The following is a 19236-nucleotide window of genomic DNA, read 5'->3' as shown; positions in this document are numbered from 1 at the left end:
CTGCTCAGTCTTGAGCCAAATTACCAATGACATCAGTTTGATGACAGATGGAAAATAAAAGGTTCCACAAGCTCAGTCATAGTGAGGTTGTTATAGCAGGCGGTTAGTTTTCCCTCAATCGCTGTCATTTCCTGTTGGTACTTTTTGCGCCTGTTTGAATTGTCCCAGGTAAAAAAAAAAAAAAGTGGTTTAACATTGGAGAAGGACCGAAAGAGTTAACCTTGTCTTGTGCCTCTGGCAACAAAGGAAAGGACAATTACAGTGATTCCAGAACTTTCTGTAACCCCCGGGGCGTGGTTATGACAATCCCATTAGGCCCCACTGAGTGAAATGGAAAAGCCTTGTATTGAGGAAGGCAAAAATCACTAGCTGTACTTTCCAAGGGAAATGATAAAGACATAGGCAACATCAACAGATGGCAAATTGTCACTGTGACTGCGTCGCTGGGAAAGGTGACACGGACTCCTGTCCAGAGAAAGAGCGTGAGAGTGAGAGCTAGTGAGAGTGAGAGAGAGAGAGGAAAGTCAAGTTAAGGAGAAAACAAGGGAAGCATTCAAGGACAAACAGACAATGAAGGGGGAAAATGAAACAGACAGAAAAATTAAGAAAAAGACAGACACAGAACAGGGGGATGAGAGAGAAATGAACAGGGAAAAGTGAGATACATACACAAGAGAGACTGACAGAGAGGGAAAAGGAGAGGGAGCTAAGATGGTGGGAAGAGAGGGAAACACATTTGCTGCCTCTCAGTCATGACTCTCAATCCCGTGTTTTCGGTTGTGTCACTCCCTGGCCCTCACACCTAATGAAGGAGGTGCTCCGTCTCTCCCCACCACTCTCCAGCAGGGGGCAGTGGAGGGCCTGGGACAGAGAGGGGGGGCCACGAGGCCGGGCAGAACGCAATGCGGACGGAGCGTGTCTGCAAGACGGACGCCTTATTATTCGCTGGCCTGACGACAGAGAGGCAGTTTGACAGACACCTCAGACTCACAGCCATGAGTCACAGCGCCCTTCTGAGAAATAGCAAGCGAGGATTTAGTCACAAACTACATTCCAACCTCAGGCCTGTGCTGTCCCTTTTTCCTACGGGGGTGGAGATGTGGGTCTTTAAACGGCTGTACGCAGCACCGCACACTGCGTACAGCAAATGCACTGTACCTTGGTCGAAATGGAAACGTTAATCAGTGTTTATCGGATGAGGTTATTGGCATGGAATGACTGAAGACTCATTTGGTTGCATCCAATCAAAAGTAATTGCTTCAGGTTGCCTCAATACAGGTGCACTATTTCCACTCTCATAAATAGAAGTACCACTTGGGCAGAATGCTTCCGAGCATGTATCTGAAAATGAGTTATGTGGTCAAATAATTCTTAATCAGTAAAAAATGACAAAAACAAAGTCTGACCCCAAAAAAGCTTTCTGTGACACTGAGGGTTCAGCTTCAAACATGGGGACAAAATGGCCCAATGGCCCTGGAGTGCTTTTGTGAGGGGCTTTCCTGTGTTTGTTACCTGTGAAAATAAGCAGAGTCATCTCTTTCTGTGGTGAAGTCCTAAAGAACATCCGCAGCAGGGGAAACTGTTGCATGCTGTTGAGTGACATGACCCATGTCTAAGCAGGCAGACGAATAATTTCATTATCCTCTCAAAGAGAGAAATAAACATAGGTGCAGTTTTTCTCTCTGAACACGTGAGCATGTCAGGACTGAGAGATAAAAATAACACTCCATACATGGAGATCCAGAATATTGGCATTATTGAATTGTTATTTTGTTTGACAATGGCTGGCTGTTTGGATATTTTCAGTATCAAATTATACGACCACATCAAGAAACAACATTTGAATTTGAAAGTACATTTGAAATGCATGGCAACACATTTTCATTGGGTAGGAGACGAGGGTGGAGAATACTCCCAGCTTGGCAGGTGAGGCACCACATCATTGTCTAAAGCCTGGATACAGTCGCAGCATTGCAGGGAGGCCTTTACTGCCGTATGCAGTGCCACTGTGCTCCTGCTTGCATTAAAAGTGCCGTTTCGGTCGCGAATATGACAAAGGAGCCACTCTTTGGAAGAGACTCATGCCGAATGCAGTGAGAGAACCCTTTCGGTTGCTTGCCACGAGCCGCCATTTGAAATCCTAATCCTTTGGGTCTTTGTGTTATCTCACCGAGGGCCCTAGAGAATGCAGTCCGTCAGAAGTGTGGCTCTCTGAAATCTCACAACTCATCTCTCTCTCTCTCTCTCTCTTTCTGGGACTGTTCAGCTCATACTCTCGCTCTCCTGTGAAGCGGCTTTTCACTGTGAAACTCTTTCTCCCTCGCTTTATTGTCTGAAACCGCTTACCTCTCGTCTGCAAGTGCTCCTTTCCCTTCTTTCCACCCCAGTGTCTCCTGCATCATGCGCCTAACCTCATTCTATCAATCAACTGGATATCTGTCCAGGCCTGCGGTGACCCTTCAGTTCATCGTTTTCACTCACATTCGCATGCACACATACACACACACATACAGTACATGTGTATGTATATATATACATACATACACACACACATACAGTACATGTGTATGTATATATATACATACATACACACACACATACAGTACATGTGTATGTATATATATACATACATACACACACACAGTACATGTGTATGTGTATATATACATACATACACACACACATACAGTACATGTGTATGTATATATATACATACATACACACACACACACAGTACATGTGTATGTATATATATACATACATACACACACACACACAGTACATGTGTATGTATATATATACATACATACACACACACACACAGTACATGTGTATGTGTATATATACATACATACACACACATATAGTACATGTGTATGTATATATATACATACATACACACACACATACAGTACATGTGTATGTATATATATACATACATACATACACACATACACCTCATGACACACTCGCTCGCCATGTTACCCACAGTAAGGCACTAATTTCCATCCTCCTTACGGTACGGATACACTGTTCCTGGCAAAGCCACTTGGCACCAAAGCCGCATCCCTCAATCGGTCGCTTGTGGGCGTACAATGTATTTTTTGACTGTATTGTTAATCACATTTTAACCTGGTTCAATGGCTATGTTGTCATTGACCAGTTTTAATAAAATATAAAAATCACAAAAATGTAAGATTGCACTTTTTATGTGGTTTGGGCTGACTATATTATTGCCATATTTTTATATCTGTTCTGTGAGAAAGGGAAAGGGATAGGAGTGAACTTTATTGATTTTTGTATCAACTAGGTTACATTCTTGCTTTGTTTTCCATCATTCGAGGGACATCACATGTCATTGTTTTTATTGTATGGATTCATGAAGCTTGTGGCCCGACTGGTGCAGTGTAGCAACATGTTAACATTAGTAGCCTATTGATCAGAACAGGTCAGCCAGCCAGCTTTAGTGCTGCTATCCTTACGTTTAACATGAAACTTGTGGTGGTTGCACCGTTGCTGTTTGTATCGATCAGAACAAGCTGCCGGTTTTCCCTTCATTAAATGTGAAACTTGCAGGTAAATTAGCAATTCAGGCTTATTGTATTAACATCTTCCGTGATAAGACATTGCCGAACGAATAAATAGGGAACTAAAATTTTAAAGGAGGGACAATGTTTATGTCAGAATTCAAATTTTATTGGCACTTTCGCCAGCTCCACCGCCACTACGAGGCGCTTCACTGGCTAACCCCGCACCGCTAGCAATCTACATGCCTTGCAGAGGCGCCCCCCCACCTCCCATTGGAAATGAATGAAGGCGTTGTCACTGCCATTTCGTGAGGTCTTCCATAAAGCTGTGCTTTTCATAAATATAACAGTATGCTTTACATTCATTTTTAGGACTGAAGATCACAGCCCCCACAAATGTCATGGCTCTAGCAATGGAGAGGTGTGTCCTGGGCTTAGTTTCCCGCTCCCTTCCTTTTCTCCCCTTCACCCCAAAATGACATTCCACAGGCTTCTCCTGTTATTCCCAGGGTCGGGGGTCATGCTCTCCAGGAAACAGGCTGTCCGATTTCCTGCTAATTGAGGGAGGGGGGACGGTTCTAAAGCCAGTCCTCACCATAAGCTACAAAGCAGGCCATTTTGCTTAACTAAAATCCAGAAGTGGCTGTCTTAAGGCTAGAGGTCAGACCAAAGTGCACACAATAATATTTGTATGCTGTCCTACAGAGTGAAGTCAGTGGGATAATTAGTCTAAGATCACATCAAAGGACAGACATGGCTGTTCGCCATCACAGCTGTACAGTGCCCTCAAAATACAGGACACAAGGCAGGGGTGAATAATGTGAACGAACCACTTAATTGTCTTTTGTCATTGAAAGTGTCATAAAATAATATTTAAAATATTAGACAAAGGGAACACAAAACACATTGTACAAATTATTATTTCATTTATTTATTGAAAAAGTTATCAAACACCCATATCACCCCTGTGAAAAAGTATTTGCACCCTTAAACTTAATAACTGGTTTCACTACCTTTAACAGTGATAACTGCAACCAAACACTTTCTATAATTTGTTATCAGTCGTTCACATCGCTATTGAGGAATCCTAACCCAGCCTTCTGCTTTAACAAAGATGGTAGGTATGTTTTCAAACATGAACTGCTCTTTTCAGTCAATTAAATGTGGACTTGCTTTTGTGTTTTGGATCATTGTCTTGCTACCCATAACCAAATTAGTTGCCCAGGTCAAAGTATCAAAGCATCCACAGCATCATATTACCACCACGTTTGAATTTTATTCTGATGTTCTTACAGGGAAAATATGTATTTGCTTTACACCAGGCATAATGGGACCCATATCATTCACTTTTGACTCATCTGTCCATATAACATTACCCCATGAGGCTTGGAGATCATCCAGGTGCTAGCATTGATGTTTTTGTTGTTTATAAGTTGTTTCCACCTTGATACTCTCCCAAGAATCCCTTCTTTGCCCGGTCTCTCTTTCTTATTGTCATGAACACTGACATTAGCTGAGGCTAGAGTGACCTGCAGGCCTTTGAATGTTCTTCTGGGATCATTTTTGACTGCCTGGATAAGTTGTCTCTGCACCATTGGAGGAATTCTGTGCATTTGGTGTAGTAATTGTATGAGTTCAAAAGATTGTTATATCGTGGTATTAAGTCCAGACCGTGCCAGTACCAACAGAGGCTACATTACATTACATTATTGGCATTTGGCAGATGCTCTTATCCAGAGCGACGTACAGTTGATTAGACTAAGCAGGAGACAATCCCCCCTGGAGCAATGCAGGGTTAAGGGCCTTGCTCAAGGGCCCAAAAGCTGTGCGGATCTTATTGTGGCCACACATCGAACACAATCGAACTACCGACCTTGCGGGTCCCAGTCACGTACCTTAACCACTATGCTACAGGGTCCAGTCATGTACCTTAACCACTACGCTACAGGGCCCAGTCATGTACCTTAACCACTACGCTACAGGACCCAGTCATGTACCTTAACCACTACGCTACAGGGCCCAGTCATGTACCTTAACCACTACGCTACAGGGCCCAGTCATGTACCTTAACCACTACGCTACAGGGCCCAGTCATGTACCTTAACCACAACGCTACAGGGCCCAGTCATGCACCTTAACCACTACGCTACAGGGCCCAGTCATGTACCTTAACCACTACGCTACAGGGCCCAGTCATGTACCTTAACCACTACGCTACAGGGCCCAGTCATGTACCTTAACCACTACGCTACAGGCCACCCCGCGGAGTGACAACTGCCAGGGATGGGTCTCAGTGGGCTCAGCACTGCTGGCCAGCTGAGCATCTGTACGTCAACCTGTGAAGTTGCATATGACCATCAACTAATGACAACGTGAGCCTGCCCTCACCGGCTGCAGTGTGATAAGAAGTGCAACATGGCCTTGTGCGCTTTAGAGCAGAGCATGCACTTGTCTGCACACAATTATTGGTGGAGGTTGCAGCAGTATATCGTATACGCGCACAAATAAGCAGGAAAAGAAGAATAGCGAAAAAAAGCCATTGTCTAAGCTGAGTGTATCACAATTGATATACACACATTTAGATACAAGGAAAAGAAAATTAACTGAGCTACTGAATGAAGTGAGCTGGTACATTTACTTTGCCGCCGGGAGCTGAGTGTTCGGGTTGCTTTGGCAACAGATTAGGTGCTCCGGCAGGAGTTGCCTGGACTGGAGAGAGTGGCTCTGGTTCCTGTGTTCAGAGCCATGTCTGTAGGTGGATGGTGGCAGTCCTTTCAACAATGGCTTAGACTACATATCTGAGCTTCCGAGTATGAGTGTTGTAATCAGCATGGTTGAAATCTCAGGAAGATCTTGACTTGATTGTGTTTTCTCTATCTATCCTGTGAGTTGAGTCATGATTCTGTTTACTGCGTTTACCACCATGAGGTGTGAAGCAACTTAGGTCACAAGGTGAAGAACTTGATCAGAAGTATGTACACAGCACGAATCCTCACACCTGCACACACCAGAAACCAAAAGACAGTGTTTTACACCAATCTCCCTGGGACCCCACAAAAACACTTTCACACATTCACACATACATACATATATTCACACAAACACACCTGGGCACACAGTCACTATACACATGCACATATATGCAGAGACACATTCTCTCTCTCTCTCTCTCTCACACACACACACACACACACACACACACACACACACACACACACACACACACACACACAGTGAGTCACCGCTGACCCAATAGCAGCCCACAGCTCTGAACATTGCACACAGCTAAACCCCTGAGAGAACCTGCCCATTTCCAACACTTCAAACAAAAACAAATACTTTTCCTCTCTCACGCTTTTTCTTCTCTCGGTTCCTCGCAAGTAGGACAACAGCAGCCGACCTGCTGCAATTACTCAACAGACCACATGCGCAACGCAGGCAGGTCAAAGGAGACGAGGTTCTCACGGTCGGAAAAAACTAAACCACAAGGCAGAGAAAGCAAGCAGCTGAATTTCCCTCCCTGCCGTGGAGTTGCACGGTCCCTCATTAGGGGAATTTATCAGCTGGCAGCCCTGGGTCTCCTGGAAAGCCTAAATGGGGGGGACCCACACCAGAGGATGTGTGAATGTTCCTCTCTGCCTCTGTGGGACAGGCTTGGGACAAGTCTGCAGTCACTTTCCCAGGCTGCTTTACGGTTTACTCTGGCGTCAGCGGCTGGCTGATAGCTGGCTGACTGCAGTTGTGCTAGGCACGGGCAGATGCCCTTGTTGACTTTGAGTGTCTGTTTGAGAAGGTCACTTCCCTGGTTGTCCTTCACACAATGCAGCTAAGACAGGTCCATCAGCCAGAGGGCATCACTGAGGTCCCCAGTGCCATGTCGAGCCCCACTGGATCAAATGGACAGAGTCCTGGCGTGTGGTGGGGACTCTGATTGGACAACGCTGTGCTGTGGTAGCAGGCGGAACAGGTCTTTGAGCTCAGAGAGGCTGAAACACACCCCTGGACAGGAGCCCACAATGCTCCGCTGCACTGGACTGTCTCACAAACACACAGGCACTGATGCACAAACATAAATACACAAAGTGCACACAAATGCATACACACTGAGCTCACACACACTCACTGCAATTCACTTCCACTGAAACAGGCTTGACGCAGATCCCAAGGGGTTCCTTGAGTATAAATTAGAATGAGACTGACAACTTGCTTCTGGGACATAATTGCAGAGACAGGCAGACAATGATAGACAGACAGACCCAGCAAAATAAAATACTCAGCATTAATTTACATGAGTGCAATGTACGCATAATATGGCAACAGAGTTGAAGAACCCAATAAACAACAAATTAAAAGAACTTCCCCTTCTCCCATCCAACATACAAATACTGTATATTATGCCATTCAATGTCTATTTCCCCATCTTGCAGTGGGAGGAATTTCCTGTGCGGAGCCTTTCGGGCTGTTCCCTGGGCACGATCCCCGCTTTGCGTCATGTGCAAAGCGGTGTTTACCGTAGCACTCGGGAGCACCCCTGCTGCCAGGGCAACCGCGCGTGGCCGCAGCCCTGCCGAGATTACAGGGAGGCTCAAATCAAAATAGCTCAGAGCCACGGCAACCCCTGGGCCGGGATCCCGCACTGCCGTGGCCCCACCTCCACAACAAAACAAACCCTAATCAGGACTAGTGCACCGGGAGAGGAACACGTTGGCTCACATCTCACAAGACACTCCATCATGGTGGCTCCTGCCAAAAAGTGCACTCACAGTTTAGGACTAGGAGCCATATAGCTGCTTCGAATACACAAGATTTACTGTACAAATTTAAAAAATTATGATTACATGAAGAATAAAAGACGCACAGCTAAAAACAACATACTGTAAATGTTACTGGACCCGTACTTATTATTTCTGAAAATTATTTATATGATCAAACGCATAGGCGGCTGAGCTAGTTCTCATGGTAACTTCTTTTAATTGGGAAAAGCACAAGAAACTCTTTATCTGGGTGGTTAAACGGCCAGCTGAAACTTCTGTAGTTTCCCGACTCTTGTCTCATGAGCACACGCAAAATCATTTTTCTCTCTGGGAGAGAGAACACAAGCCATCCATGAGTGCTGTGAAGCAAGGTTGTCTAAATAAAATTTGAACATCAACTGTATTCTTATTTATTATTTAATGATGCACTGGGACTCATTTGGAGGCAAAAATCAGAAAGTGCGTTAGAGTCGGGCTGAGAAGAACGCGGGCTTGATTGGGCAGGAAAACGGCAGATTTGGCTGAATGACTGTGGAGGCCTCAGGATGCTGCTCGTCAGCTCGTACTGTGACAGTTTTATCCCAGCAGAGAGGACGGTAACGTGTCGAACTGCACAGCGAGGACCGATAAACGTCAGCGCCGTCTGCAGAACCACGGCAGCGGCTGACAAACGGCTCGCTGGTCGCGCAGAGAGGCCTGTGTACGCGGGGGGACACGCGTGACTTTAGCTTAAGCATTAATGACGGGGAGCGAGAGACGCCCGCTGTGTGCAATTTCTTAGGCCAGGGCACCAACTCTAGTAAGAAAGGAGTTTGATCAGTGGTGAACTTGGATCTTATAGCACCAGAGTTAAGTCAAGGGCTTTACCTGAGTTTTATTTTCTTCCATTATTTTTCAAGAAGTGGTGGAGCTGGAGGGTGAGAAGGTATTAGCCCTGGGACAATAGAGTGAATGCACTCACCCTGACTCTGGGCCCTTCTGGCAAGGCATGAAACAGAGAAGCATTCCTAAACAGCCATCATCTAAGCGGAGTATATCACCATTGATATAGACACATTTAGATACAAGGAACAGGAAATTAACTGAGATCTACCGAATGAAGTGACAGGCCAGGCTTAAGAGGGTGAGGTGCTGGTTATGGTCACACCAAGGCAGGCTGGTAACCTGGTAACCCTACATTTCCCTGACCAATTTCACAGACTACTGCTTATGACCAAGGCTGGTCACGATGAAGTAAAGCCCTGCTTTCTGTTAAAAAAAAACATGGTTGAACACCAAATGGACTTTTGGACAGGCAGAAAGCGTACAATTTCATCCATCCATCCATCCATTATCTAACCTACAGTACTTATTCCTGGTCAGAGTTGTGCGGAGTGCTGAAGCCTATCCCAACAAGCATTGAGCGAGAAGGACAATTTCAGCAGACATATTTTCTTCCTTGAAATAAACAATAAGCTCCATAGATAATCCTCAGCACACTTGCTTGCATTACTGTATGCCACCAACATTCGTTTTTTTCATTTGTCAGTTTGTTCGGAAGGCTTAAGTGTGGCATTTAAGCCTAACAAGTTTAGAGGCAACCTCAGTGCATCGAGCCGACCTCACTGCTTCTTTTCCTTTTGTGCGCTGAAAAACCATCTAGCAACAACACAGGCCCTGCATTTCTTACAAAGTTACAACAAAAACCTTTGTAAACAGGCCAATGTGTTCGCTTAAGAGCACCACAGTAAAATCAAGGGTGCACATTGATACCGACGGTGGTTGAATAGACAGCGTCACCTGGCACAAAGGCCCAGGGGAATATCTCCTCTCCAGCACGACTGGGTGCCTCTGCCAGCAAGCGCCAGAAATCCATTATTCATACACCCCCTGTATTAGAGCAGCAAAAAGCCCAAAAGAAAGCCAAGAGGTTCTGCTAATCCCCAAACCTTTTGCTGCAGTGCAAACGGCATCCTCTGAGCGTGAGGAAGCAGGTCATGGTGGCTCAATGGGTGTGTACGGTCTCATTTCTGAGGTCATAGGTCTTCCTTCCAGGGGCCAGGGAGACATGGGCCGAGATTTGCAGGATGCATACTTGTGCAGTGAGGACACCAGCAAAACGAGGCTGCCTTTCCACGTTCCCCAGGTGGGCGGCTGGCTGCTGCCTCGGCCCCTCAATAAACGAAACCACCCACTCCTTCCTTCCCTTCCAAAGAATCCTCTACAGAAGGCAGGTAGAGTGCAAGTGGAGAACAAGGCACGTTCAGAAAATCATGAATCATAAAACTGACACAACAACCTCACAGCTGTAAGTGACACTGACATTGACAAAAAAAATAAAAAATACACCTGAGATGCTTTTACAAACACTTTCAAGTCTTCTGTTGTTTGCTTTCATTGATTTTAAGACCGAGCAGAATAAGGTTACACAGCCACCTTGTGTGATACCTCTGATTTCAAGACAAAAAAAAGTGAATTTTTAAACATGGTCATCACTGACATGGTTTAATCTTTGCTACAACACCACTGACACAGATACAATTAAGAGTCCTTTATTAATCATATACACTCACAGAGCCCTTTATTAAGAACACCTGTACACCTACTTGTTCATGCGATTATCTAATCACCTAATCCTGTGGCAGCAGTGCATTGCATGAAATCATGCAGACACAGGTCAGGAGCTTCAGTTAATGTTCACAATATCCATCAGAATGGGGACAAATGTGATCTAAGTGACTTTGACCATGGTATCACTGCTGGTGCCAGACAGCCTGGTTTGAGTATTTCTGCAACTGCTGATATCCTGGGATTTTCACGCACAACAGTTTCTAGTTTACTCAGAATGGTGCGAAAAACTAAAAAAAATTGTGAGCGGTCGTTCTGCGGACAGAAACACCTTGTTGATGAGAGCAGTCGACAGAGAATGTCCAGACTGGTTCAAACAGACAGAAAGGCTGTGATAACCACTCTGTAGTACAATTGTAGTGAGCAGAAAAGCATCTCGGAGTGTACAACACATTGGACCTTGAGGTGCATGTGCTACTACAGCAGAAGACCACATCGGGTTCCACTTCAGTCAGCCAAGAACAGAAAGCTGTGGCTGCAGTGCGCACAGGCTCACCAAAACTGGACAGTTGAAGACTGGAAAACGTAGCCTAGTCTGATGAATCTCAATTTATGCTGAGACATGCAGATGGTAGGGTCAGAATTTGGTGCAAGCAGCATGAATCCTCAGACTCAACCTGCCTTGTGTCAACAGACCAGGCTGGGGTGGTGGTGTAATTGTGTGGGGCATGTTTTCTGGGCACACTAACGGGCCCTTTAACCAATCAATCATCGCTTGAATGCCACAGCCTATTTGAGTATTGTTGCTGACCATGCACATCCTTCAAGGCCACAATAAACCCATCTTCTAATGGCTACTTCCAGCAAGATAATCCACCATGGCACAAAGCAAAAGTCATCTCAAACTGGTTTCATGAACATGAAAATGAGTTCAATGTTCTTCATTGGCCCTCCCAGTCACTGGATCTGAATCCAATCCGATGTGGTAGAATGGGAGATTCGTACCATGAATGTGCAGCTGAAAAATCAGCAGAAATTGCATGACGCAATCATGTCAACATGGAACAGAATCTCAAAGGAATGTATCCAACATTTTGTGGAATCCATGCCACGATGTATATTAATGAGAAAAGCTGTGCTGTACAAATGAGTTGTAGCACCATGCATGTCTTTATGAGGAGAACAGAAGCCCGCAGTCATGGGATGACCCTCCCTTGGCTCTGAGCCCAATTTCATCCCCCATGGTGGCACAACAGTTCAAGGTAGCACAACTGTGCCAACGAGTCTCAGCGCATGCTGTAATTTCCTCTAGAACATTCTCACCATTGTTAACTGGGAGGTGTGAGGGCATGTGTTGAGGTGTCACAATATTTGTTGATCAGCCATCAACCTTCCCAAGCATGCATTTGGCAAAAAATTGGGGTATCCCGAACACAGTAAATTAACATGAGGGTGCATTTGGTGGTTTTGTAATGACAGCTTTATTTTACTACTCAGTGCTCGAGAAAACACTGTTATGCTCTCAGCAACATCATAGCACCAAAACACCTGACTGTCCCAATGTTTGCTATATGAAAACTAGAACTAGTGTAGGTATTACACTCAAGGGAACAGCAGCGGATGTGGAGTTCAGAGCCCCTGCCTATGCCTGCATTTCCATTTTACTTATAAATCTTGCAAGAAAACCTTGCATAGAATAAAAAATCTCAGTTGCTGTTCGTCTGTTGTTAAAAAGAAAACTGCTGACCTAAAACCATTTCTAATAACAACATTTTACTTTTTTTTTTTTACCAACACAAATTACAGGACCCCGTAGCCTGACTGTAAAATGAAGCTCAGAAAATCACGAACCTGCAGTGCTGGGAATACCTGCAAGGGATACAGATCTGCTGTTATTTTCCTATGTGGAAGTCATGTGCCTTGGAGAGTATTATCTCTATGGAGGAAGCCAAATCTATCGCACTATATATCAGGACCCCATGCCTGACTATAAACCAACAGTAAATTTATCTCTCTACCAATCACAGTAATAGTCTTAACCTAATAACTTGGTTCCATCCAAGTTCTGCACTCTCAGAACTGAGCAGTGTGTACCTCCACACGACAGCGTGGGGGAAATCAAGTTGGAAAAGAAATGCAGCAACACAAAAACTGGACCCCACAGGGCCCAAACTAACACTTACAATCTGTGGTCTGTCAGAGGAATCTGCAAAAGTTTCTGGTTTTCTTTGTTAATGAGGCGAAAAGAAAAGTTGAACATGCAGATTTTCTTTTTTTTAATAAAAGCAGACAAGCATACAGCGTGAGTGCACGCCTTTTCCTCCGTTGTTCATAAATCTTGCCTTGGCCGTAAGCCCCGGCAGATGCTGCAGTGGAAGCAGACAGGAGAATAAATGTGCTCGCTGATAATCTTTGGCACACTGGGCCTTCGACTTGAACATCATACGGCTCCTCCAGCTTTCACTGCCATTAATACGCCGCTCGCTTGACTAAGGCTTATTCGCTTCATTTTTTCATTGACCTTGTAATTCAACTCCTAAGCTTTACACATGTCTGGAAAGGCTAGACAAAACAAACACTCTGGAATATGCAATTAAGCATGAATGAAACTCTTTCAAGCTTTTTCCTTTTTTCTAAATATCCAAGTTATTCACAATAAAACAGAAAAGTGGCAAGTCCTTAACCTTTAAAGTACAAACAAAAACTTGTTTTTTTGCTACATAAGCAGTGTGTAGCATATACTAGCATTAGGGCCGCACAATATATCTTATAATCATCACCATCGAGATAAGAACAGACGAGATAAGCACATCGCAAAAGACTACTTGAACTGTGATGAATAGTATTTATTTAAATTGATGTTCTGTTGAATTGATTGGCTGTTCATGTGCAATTTTTCCAATAAAAGCAGACTGGAAATAATACATGAAAAAAAATTGTATTCAGTGGGCATAGGCAATTCGTTGTCTGGGGTCTATTAGCAATGTACCTAAAGCAGAAAGACATTAGAACTAAGCATACTAAAATATTTGTTTATTTGTTTATTATTTATGGCAAGCCATGTCATCATCGCAATATTCAACAATGTTGTCACATATCACATATTTTCCTCATAGCATGCAGCCCTAACTAGCATTCTCATGTTTTACATGAAAAGAAAACAGACTGCTCATAAACTGGAGTCAAGTTAAGGACAAATGCAGATGTAATGGAGGCCTGCGACCCCTTACCTGTGTCCTGGCGGAACTGGTGCATGGACTGCAGGTCGATGATGTAAGGGGCCAGCTGCGCGTCCACCTGTCCCAGCACCACCGTGCCGCGCGCGTCGCCCTTCAGCACGTTCTCAATGTGGTGGCACACAGCGGCGCTGTAGGGTCGCCAGCGTGCGTGCTCGTTCAGCCACTCCCACACCACCACCCGCGCCAGGTTCTGCGGGGGGTACCCGAGCCCGTTCACCGACACCATCACACCAGAGCCTGGCCGCGCCATCATGTCCCCCACCGCTGACACACACAAAACCCCACAGAGGGGGGAAAAAAGCTGTCCTTGAATCACCCCGACAGTCCAGGGTCAGGAAACAACAGGCCCTTGAAAACCCTCAAACCACTTTGGAGGGGTCTCCTATTCAAAATTCCAGGATCTGAGGATTCCCAGTTCAGTTGTCCGCTGTGCTTAGCTTCCGTTATTGTGGTCTGCTGAGACACACACACATCACAGCATGTAAAATGACATGATCGTCAAAGTCTTAAAGTGTATGCAGCCCCTCTCAGCCCATGGACCACAGCTAATGGTGAAGCCGACTTTAGTTTGAAGTGCTTTCTCTTGCTGCTGTTGATGATAGCGGCAAAGATTACTGTCCCAGCAGTATTCAGCTGGCGGGGGTTGTCTCCAAACAACAGAAGCCCGGCCTTCACCTCCTCCACACAAAAACTCCCCAGTGCACGTTGGCCTCACTCTCCTGGGTCAGGTGAAAGGAAAGATGCATGTGTGAGAGAAAGGATGTACAAAGTTCATTAAATATTTTGGTACTGTGCTGAATGAATTAATTGACCATCCTCAAATCTCCCCCAAGACAAATGGGGACTACGGCAAATTGTTTACAGATGTCACTATATTACCATACATATTGGAAGCAACAACAGAAAAACAGGCAGAGAAATAATAGAATTTGTGCCTTTTTACAGATTTCCATTAAACATGTCCTTCAGAAGCCTCTTCACATGGTGCCCTAATTCAAGCAAGAGATTAATTTTACCATGTACCATGGAATTGGTTATGAAGGCAGCTTGAAGTGATGACCCTTCCACAATTATTCGATGCTCTGATGTAATGATCTCGTAAATACACCACTCTCCGCTTACTGTATTTTGTCACATCACCTAAACAGACCTTACATAGCTCTACATAAGAGCAGGAGCAAAAGCTAGTCACATTACCTAGCAGGAATGATGATGGAGCAAATATCATTCTTGCTCTATATTTCAAGACACTCAAAAAGGCAATAGAATGCCTTCATAAACAGTAATCACCATTTTTCAAACACGGTGCTTTTCCCTTAGCGCGCTCGATATTATCATTCTTTAAGCGCACGTATGGAATTGGATTAATATGCAGTCTATATTGTAATATCTTATTCTGACTAAATAGCATTGCATATTTCCAGTTTTAATGAACTCCAAACTGAGCTCGTTGGAAACCGCTGCTGATTTTTTAAGCAATACTGTAAAAAGCCAACGTTACACACAATAGGTTGTGAACTCTATTGCAAAATTGAACGCCACGTACAGTATTTGCGCTCGACCACACAAACCTGTAACAACAAAGAATCGCAGGTTATTGTGTTGCTCCAGCCAAACCATTGCTGGTTTGCTAGGTGCGATTATGTGCACCCCCTTTCCTTCTTATGACAAAATTCGATCTTTCATAAGGATATTCCACTTACAAATAATTGCTCCTCTTCTCCTACTGTAGAGCAGCCACAGCGTGTCTTCTCTTCCCCTCCATCGAATCTTATTTAAAATGTAAAAGAAAATGGTAGTTGTGTGGATTGATTACATCCGGAATCGGTCTGCCCCCGTGTTATTTCCAAGAATTTGCCATACTCCCGCGTATCTTCTGTGTGTTTACCAGACCTCGTAATCTGCTATCCAGATAGGAAAAGAAAAAATATGCCCCAGTTATAATATTTCCAGCATATAATAAGCATAGTTGTTTTTATTCGCTGGTATTTTTAAATTAATCGCCCGACTATTGTTCCAGTGTGATATCCTGCCTACACTGTGGCGATATTCGTCCAAACAGGTTCTTAAAAATTTACGCACGAAGGTCGGGATTCACCTAGGTGTCTGCGAATAGAAAAAAAACATGAGAAAAAAAATCACTACCGTCCGTAAGCTACCGACTCAATTTGTACGGTCTCTCATACATGTTAAGGAGATTAAAACATTATAACCTATCATTCGATAAAATATGACGATCTACGTCGCCAAAATAAAACGAAATCGCCAGCTTAGCTATCTCTAGCAATATTGATGCAAATCTAACCTAATGTTCCATTAGGCTGTCATTACATCATAACAATGCATGGTCATTCTTCCTTTTTACTTTCAATGATCTTTTGTGCCAAATATAACCAATAAAATAAAATTCGCAGAGCGCTTAAATGAGAGATGTTTCAGAAATGCACAACGCTGTTGCTCTTGCAGACTCTGCGGTGTCGGCTTCTGAACAAAAACAGCAGAGGGGCACGATTTCAGCGAAGGAAAGGAACCCCATCTCGTACCCTCATGTTAATTTACCGTGTTCGGGATACCCCATAACACGGCATGGTTTACCTAGCCAACAGAAGCAAACAAGGTCTTTATAATGGTAAACATTTTGATGTCAGAATAGATGAGCATACTGTTAGATCAGATCGCTTTATCCAAAGAAAGGGAAAGGGAAAATTGTTCAATCTCACTTTGCCTTAAATTGCCGCTGCACGCTATCACACGCCCCCTTGCAACACCGCTTTGAGCTTAACCCTGCGATGCGTGTGCATAAAAGGAGGAAAACAATATATAAATCCATAAAAAATATATATCCGTACCTAATCCTTGCCTTGCGTTTCTGATGAGACAATCGCTTGTTGCCGTTCATGTATATAATTATTCCCTATAGCTATATCCCGTGCGCGCTGGTGTGTGTGTAAATAAATGAGAATCAGTTATGGATACAAAGTCATCAACAGTAACAGTGCATGTAGAATTGATCAACGATAGCTCTAAAAGAGCAAAGGGCTTTTGCTTTTTCCTGTGGCCGCATAAAGAAATTTGGCGCATATGAACAGATTAACGTAAAAATTAGGTGCACATCAAAAACACAAACACCTTTCATTGCTTCACTTGGAAACGATATTGCCGCACCACCTGTTCGAAATTAATTTGGTGTGAACCAACATGGCGTCATATCACGTGACTAAATGAAGTCACCGGCAATGGAACCTGTACACAGTCAGCATATAGGTTTGATATTGAGCTATTTGCATATTTAAACCGCGTGTTGTGCTTATACTATGCATATATCACCCAGTCGCCTTAGGCTGCTGCGCGTCATACGGTGTTTCTTTGCTGTGCAACAAAGCTCAATATAACATCATAATTGCCCATTGATTCAACTTTTTGAAACAAAAATGGTGTTCCATATAATATATATATACTAGCCTAAGTAACAGTTTGCAATGTGGCACAACAACGTAATGTTGACATGGGACTTTTATTCTTCATGCCATGCATACAGTGTGTATTTTGACATAATATGGGGTAATTCCTCTGACCATTAAAATAGTTATTAAAAAAATTAAAAATGTTAAAATTCTGGGTTGCAATTGTGGTTGGAATAAAGAACAGCATATGCAGAGGGCCCCAGATCAAACTTGAGAACCGCTGGTTCAGAAGGGAAATTGATGGAATCGACTTTAGGATTGGACACTCCATTTCAGGAGTGTCCAATCCTATCCAAAAAGTGCCGTGTGGGTGAAGGTTTTAGCCCAGCACGAAACCTGATTTAACTAATTAATTAATTATGGTATTCGATCAAGTACTTGACAAGTAGAATCAGGTTGGTTACTGCTAGGCTAATACAAAAACATGCTCCCATACCGGCTCTTTTCGGAAAGGATTGATATCCCTGGGATACACTTGCATGATCATATATGCCCATGAGCTGTTGACTAATTCATGTTCAATGTGTTATTTAAATAGTCTCCTCCACTTAACATTACACATATGAATTGATACCGCTGTTACGTGAAACACAGATGTATTTGTATTTGCCACAGTTTTCCGAGCAAATTCAATCATTGCATATACAAACTTGTTTTTATTGGAACTAAAAATAAGTATTATAATTACCTAAATTGATGGACACATATTTCAACAGTCAAAGGAGCAGGGTGTAAAGTTTAAAGATAAAACAACAACAATAACACCAATAAATTAGCTATCAAACATTTTACGATTTGGATGAGGAATAATAAATGTTTATTGCCAAGAGTGCGACGATCGAATCAATACTTGTGGTATAGCGACATCTAGTGTCAGTAGAGTGCCTAAATGCAGGAGCCGGCCAGCCTATTTATACGTGCGACATTTTTTCATGTAAAACCCAAACCCATCCATCCATCCATTATCTTAACCCGCTTATCCTGAACAGGGTCGCAGGGGGGCTGGAGCATACATTGGGCGAAAGGCAGGAATACACCCTGGACAGGTCGCCAGTCCATCACAGGGCACACACACCATTCACTCACACACTCATACCTATGGGCAATTTAGATTCTCCAATCAGCCTAACCTGCATGTCTTTGAACTGTGGGAGGAAACCGAAGTACCCGGAGGAAACCCACGCAGACACGGGGAGAACATGCAAACTCCGAACAGAGAGGCCCCGGCCGTTGGGGATTCGAACCCAGGACCTCCTTGCTGTGAGGCGTAAAACCCAAACCCTTCATACTATTTGCATAATGATTTTTGGGGAACGTTGTGTATTCTTCAGGAATATCTCTAATCCAGCAATTATACTGATTTAGTTGTGCATTGTAATTTCTGAAATGTTCTGCAGTTTTTCAGTCATCATCTGATTCTCACAAAGTAATACTCCCAAATGCGTTGTTGTTGTTGCTATCTCACTGGCAGGAGAATGTGGCATCTATGCAATGCACACTCAAAGCGCTTTACAGTGATGACGGGGGAACTCACCTCAACCACTTACAACGTGTAGCACCCACATGGGTGATGTAATGGCAGCCTTTTTTCAGCAGAATGCTCACTGCACATTAGCTCAGATGGAGAGTATTTTTATCCAATTAAATCGGGATGATTAGGCGGTAATGTATATTGCAAACAATTACATAAAAATGGTTTTTGGGA

The 19236-nt window shown here is 43.8% G+C and overlaps 1 protein-coding gene across 1 annotated transcript in view; it reads right to left on the bottom strand.

The window, feature by feature from the left end:
• LOC133139942 (E3 ubiquitin-protein ligase DTX1-like) overlaps positions 1–16506 on the bottom strand; it is a 36446-nt gene extending 19940 nt beyond the window's left edge. Inside the window, exons 1-2 of the mRNA XM_061259434.1 lie at positions 15771–16506; positions 14059–14786 (exon numbers count right to left, since the gene is read on the bottom strand). Of these exons, the coding sequence (XP_061115418.1) occupies positions 14059–14320 (262 nt within the window). The 5' untranslated portion in view covers positions 14321–14786; positions 15771–16506. The remainder of the gene's footprint in view (positions 1–14058; positions 14787–15770) is intronic.
• Between the last annotated feature and the right edge of the window lie 2730 nt (positions 16507–19236).

Source organism: Conger conger, chromosome 11, assembly GCF_963514075.1.
Source record: "Conger conger chromosome 11, fConCon1.1, whole genome shotgun sequence".
NCBI classification, from domain to species: Eukaryota; Metazoa; Chordata; class Actinopteri; order Anguilliformes; family Congridae; genus Conger; species Conger conger.
Note: the sequence above shows the minus strand (reverse complement) of the source record. Positions and strands in the feature narration are given on the sequence as shown.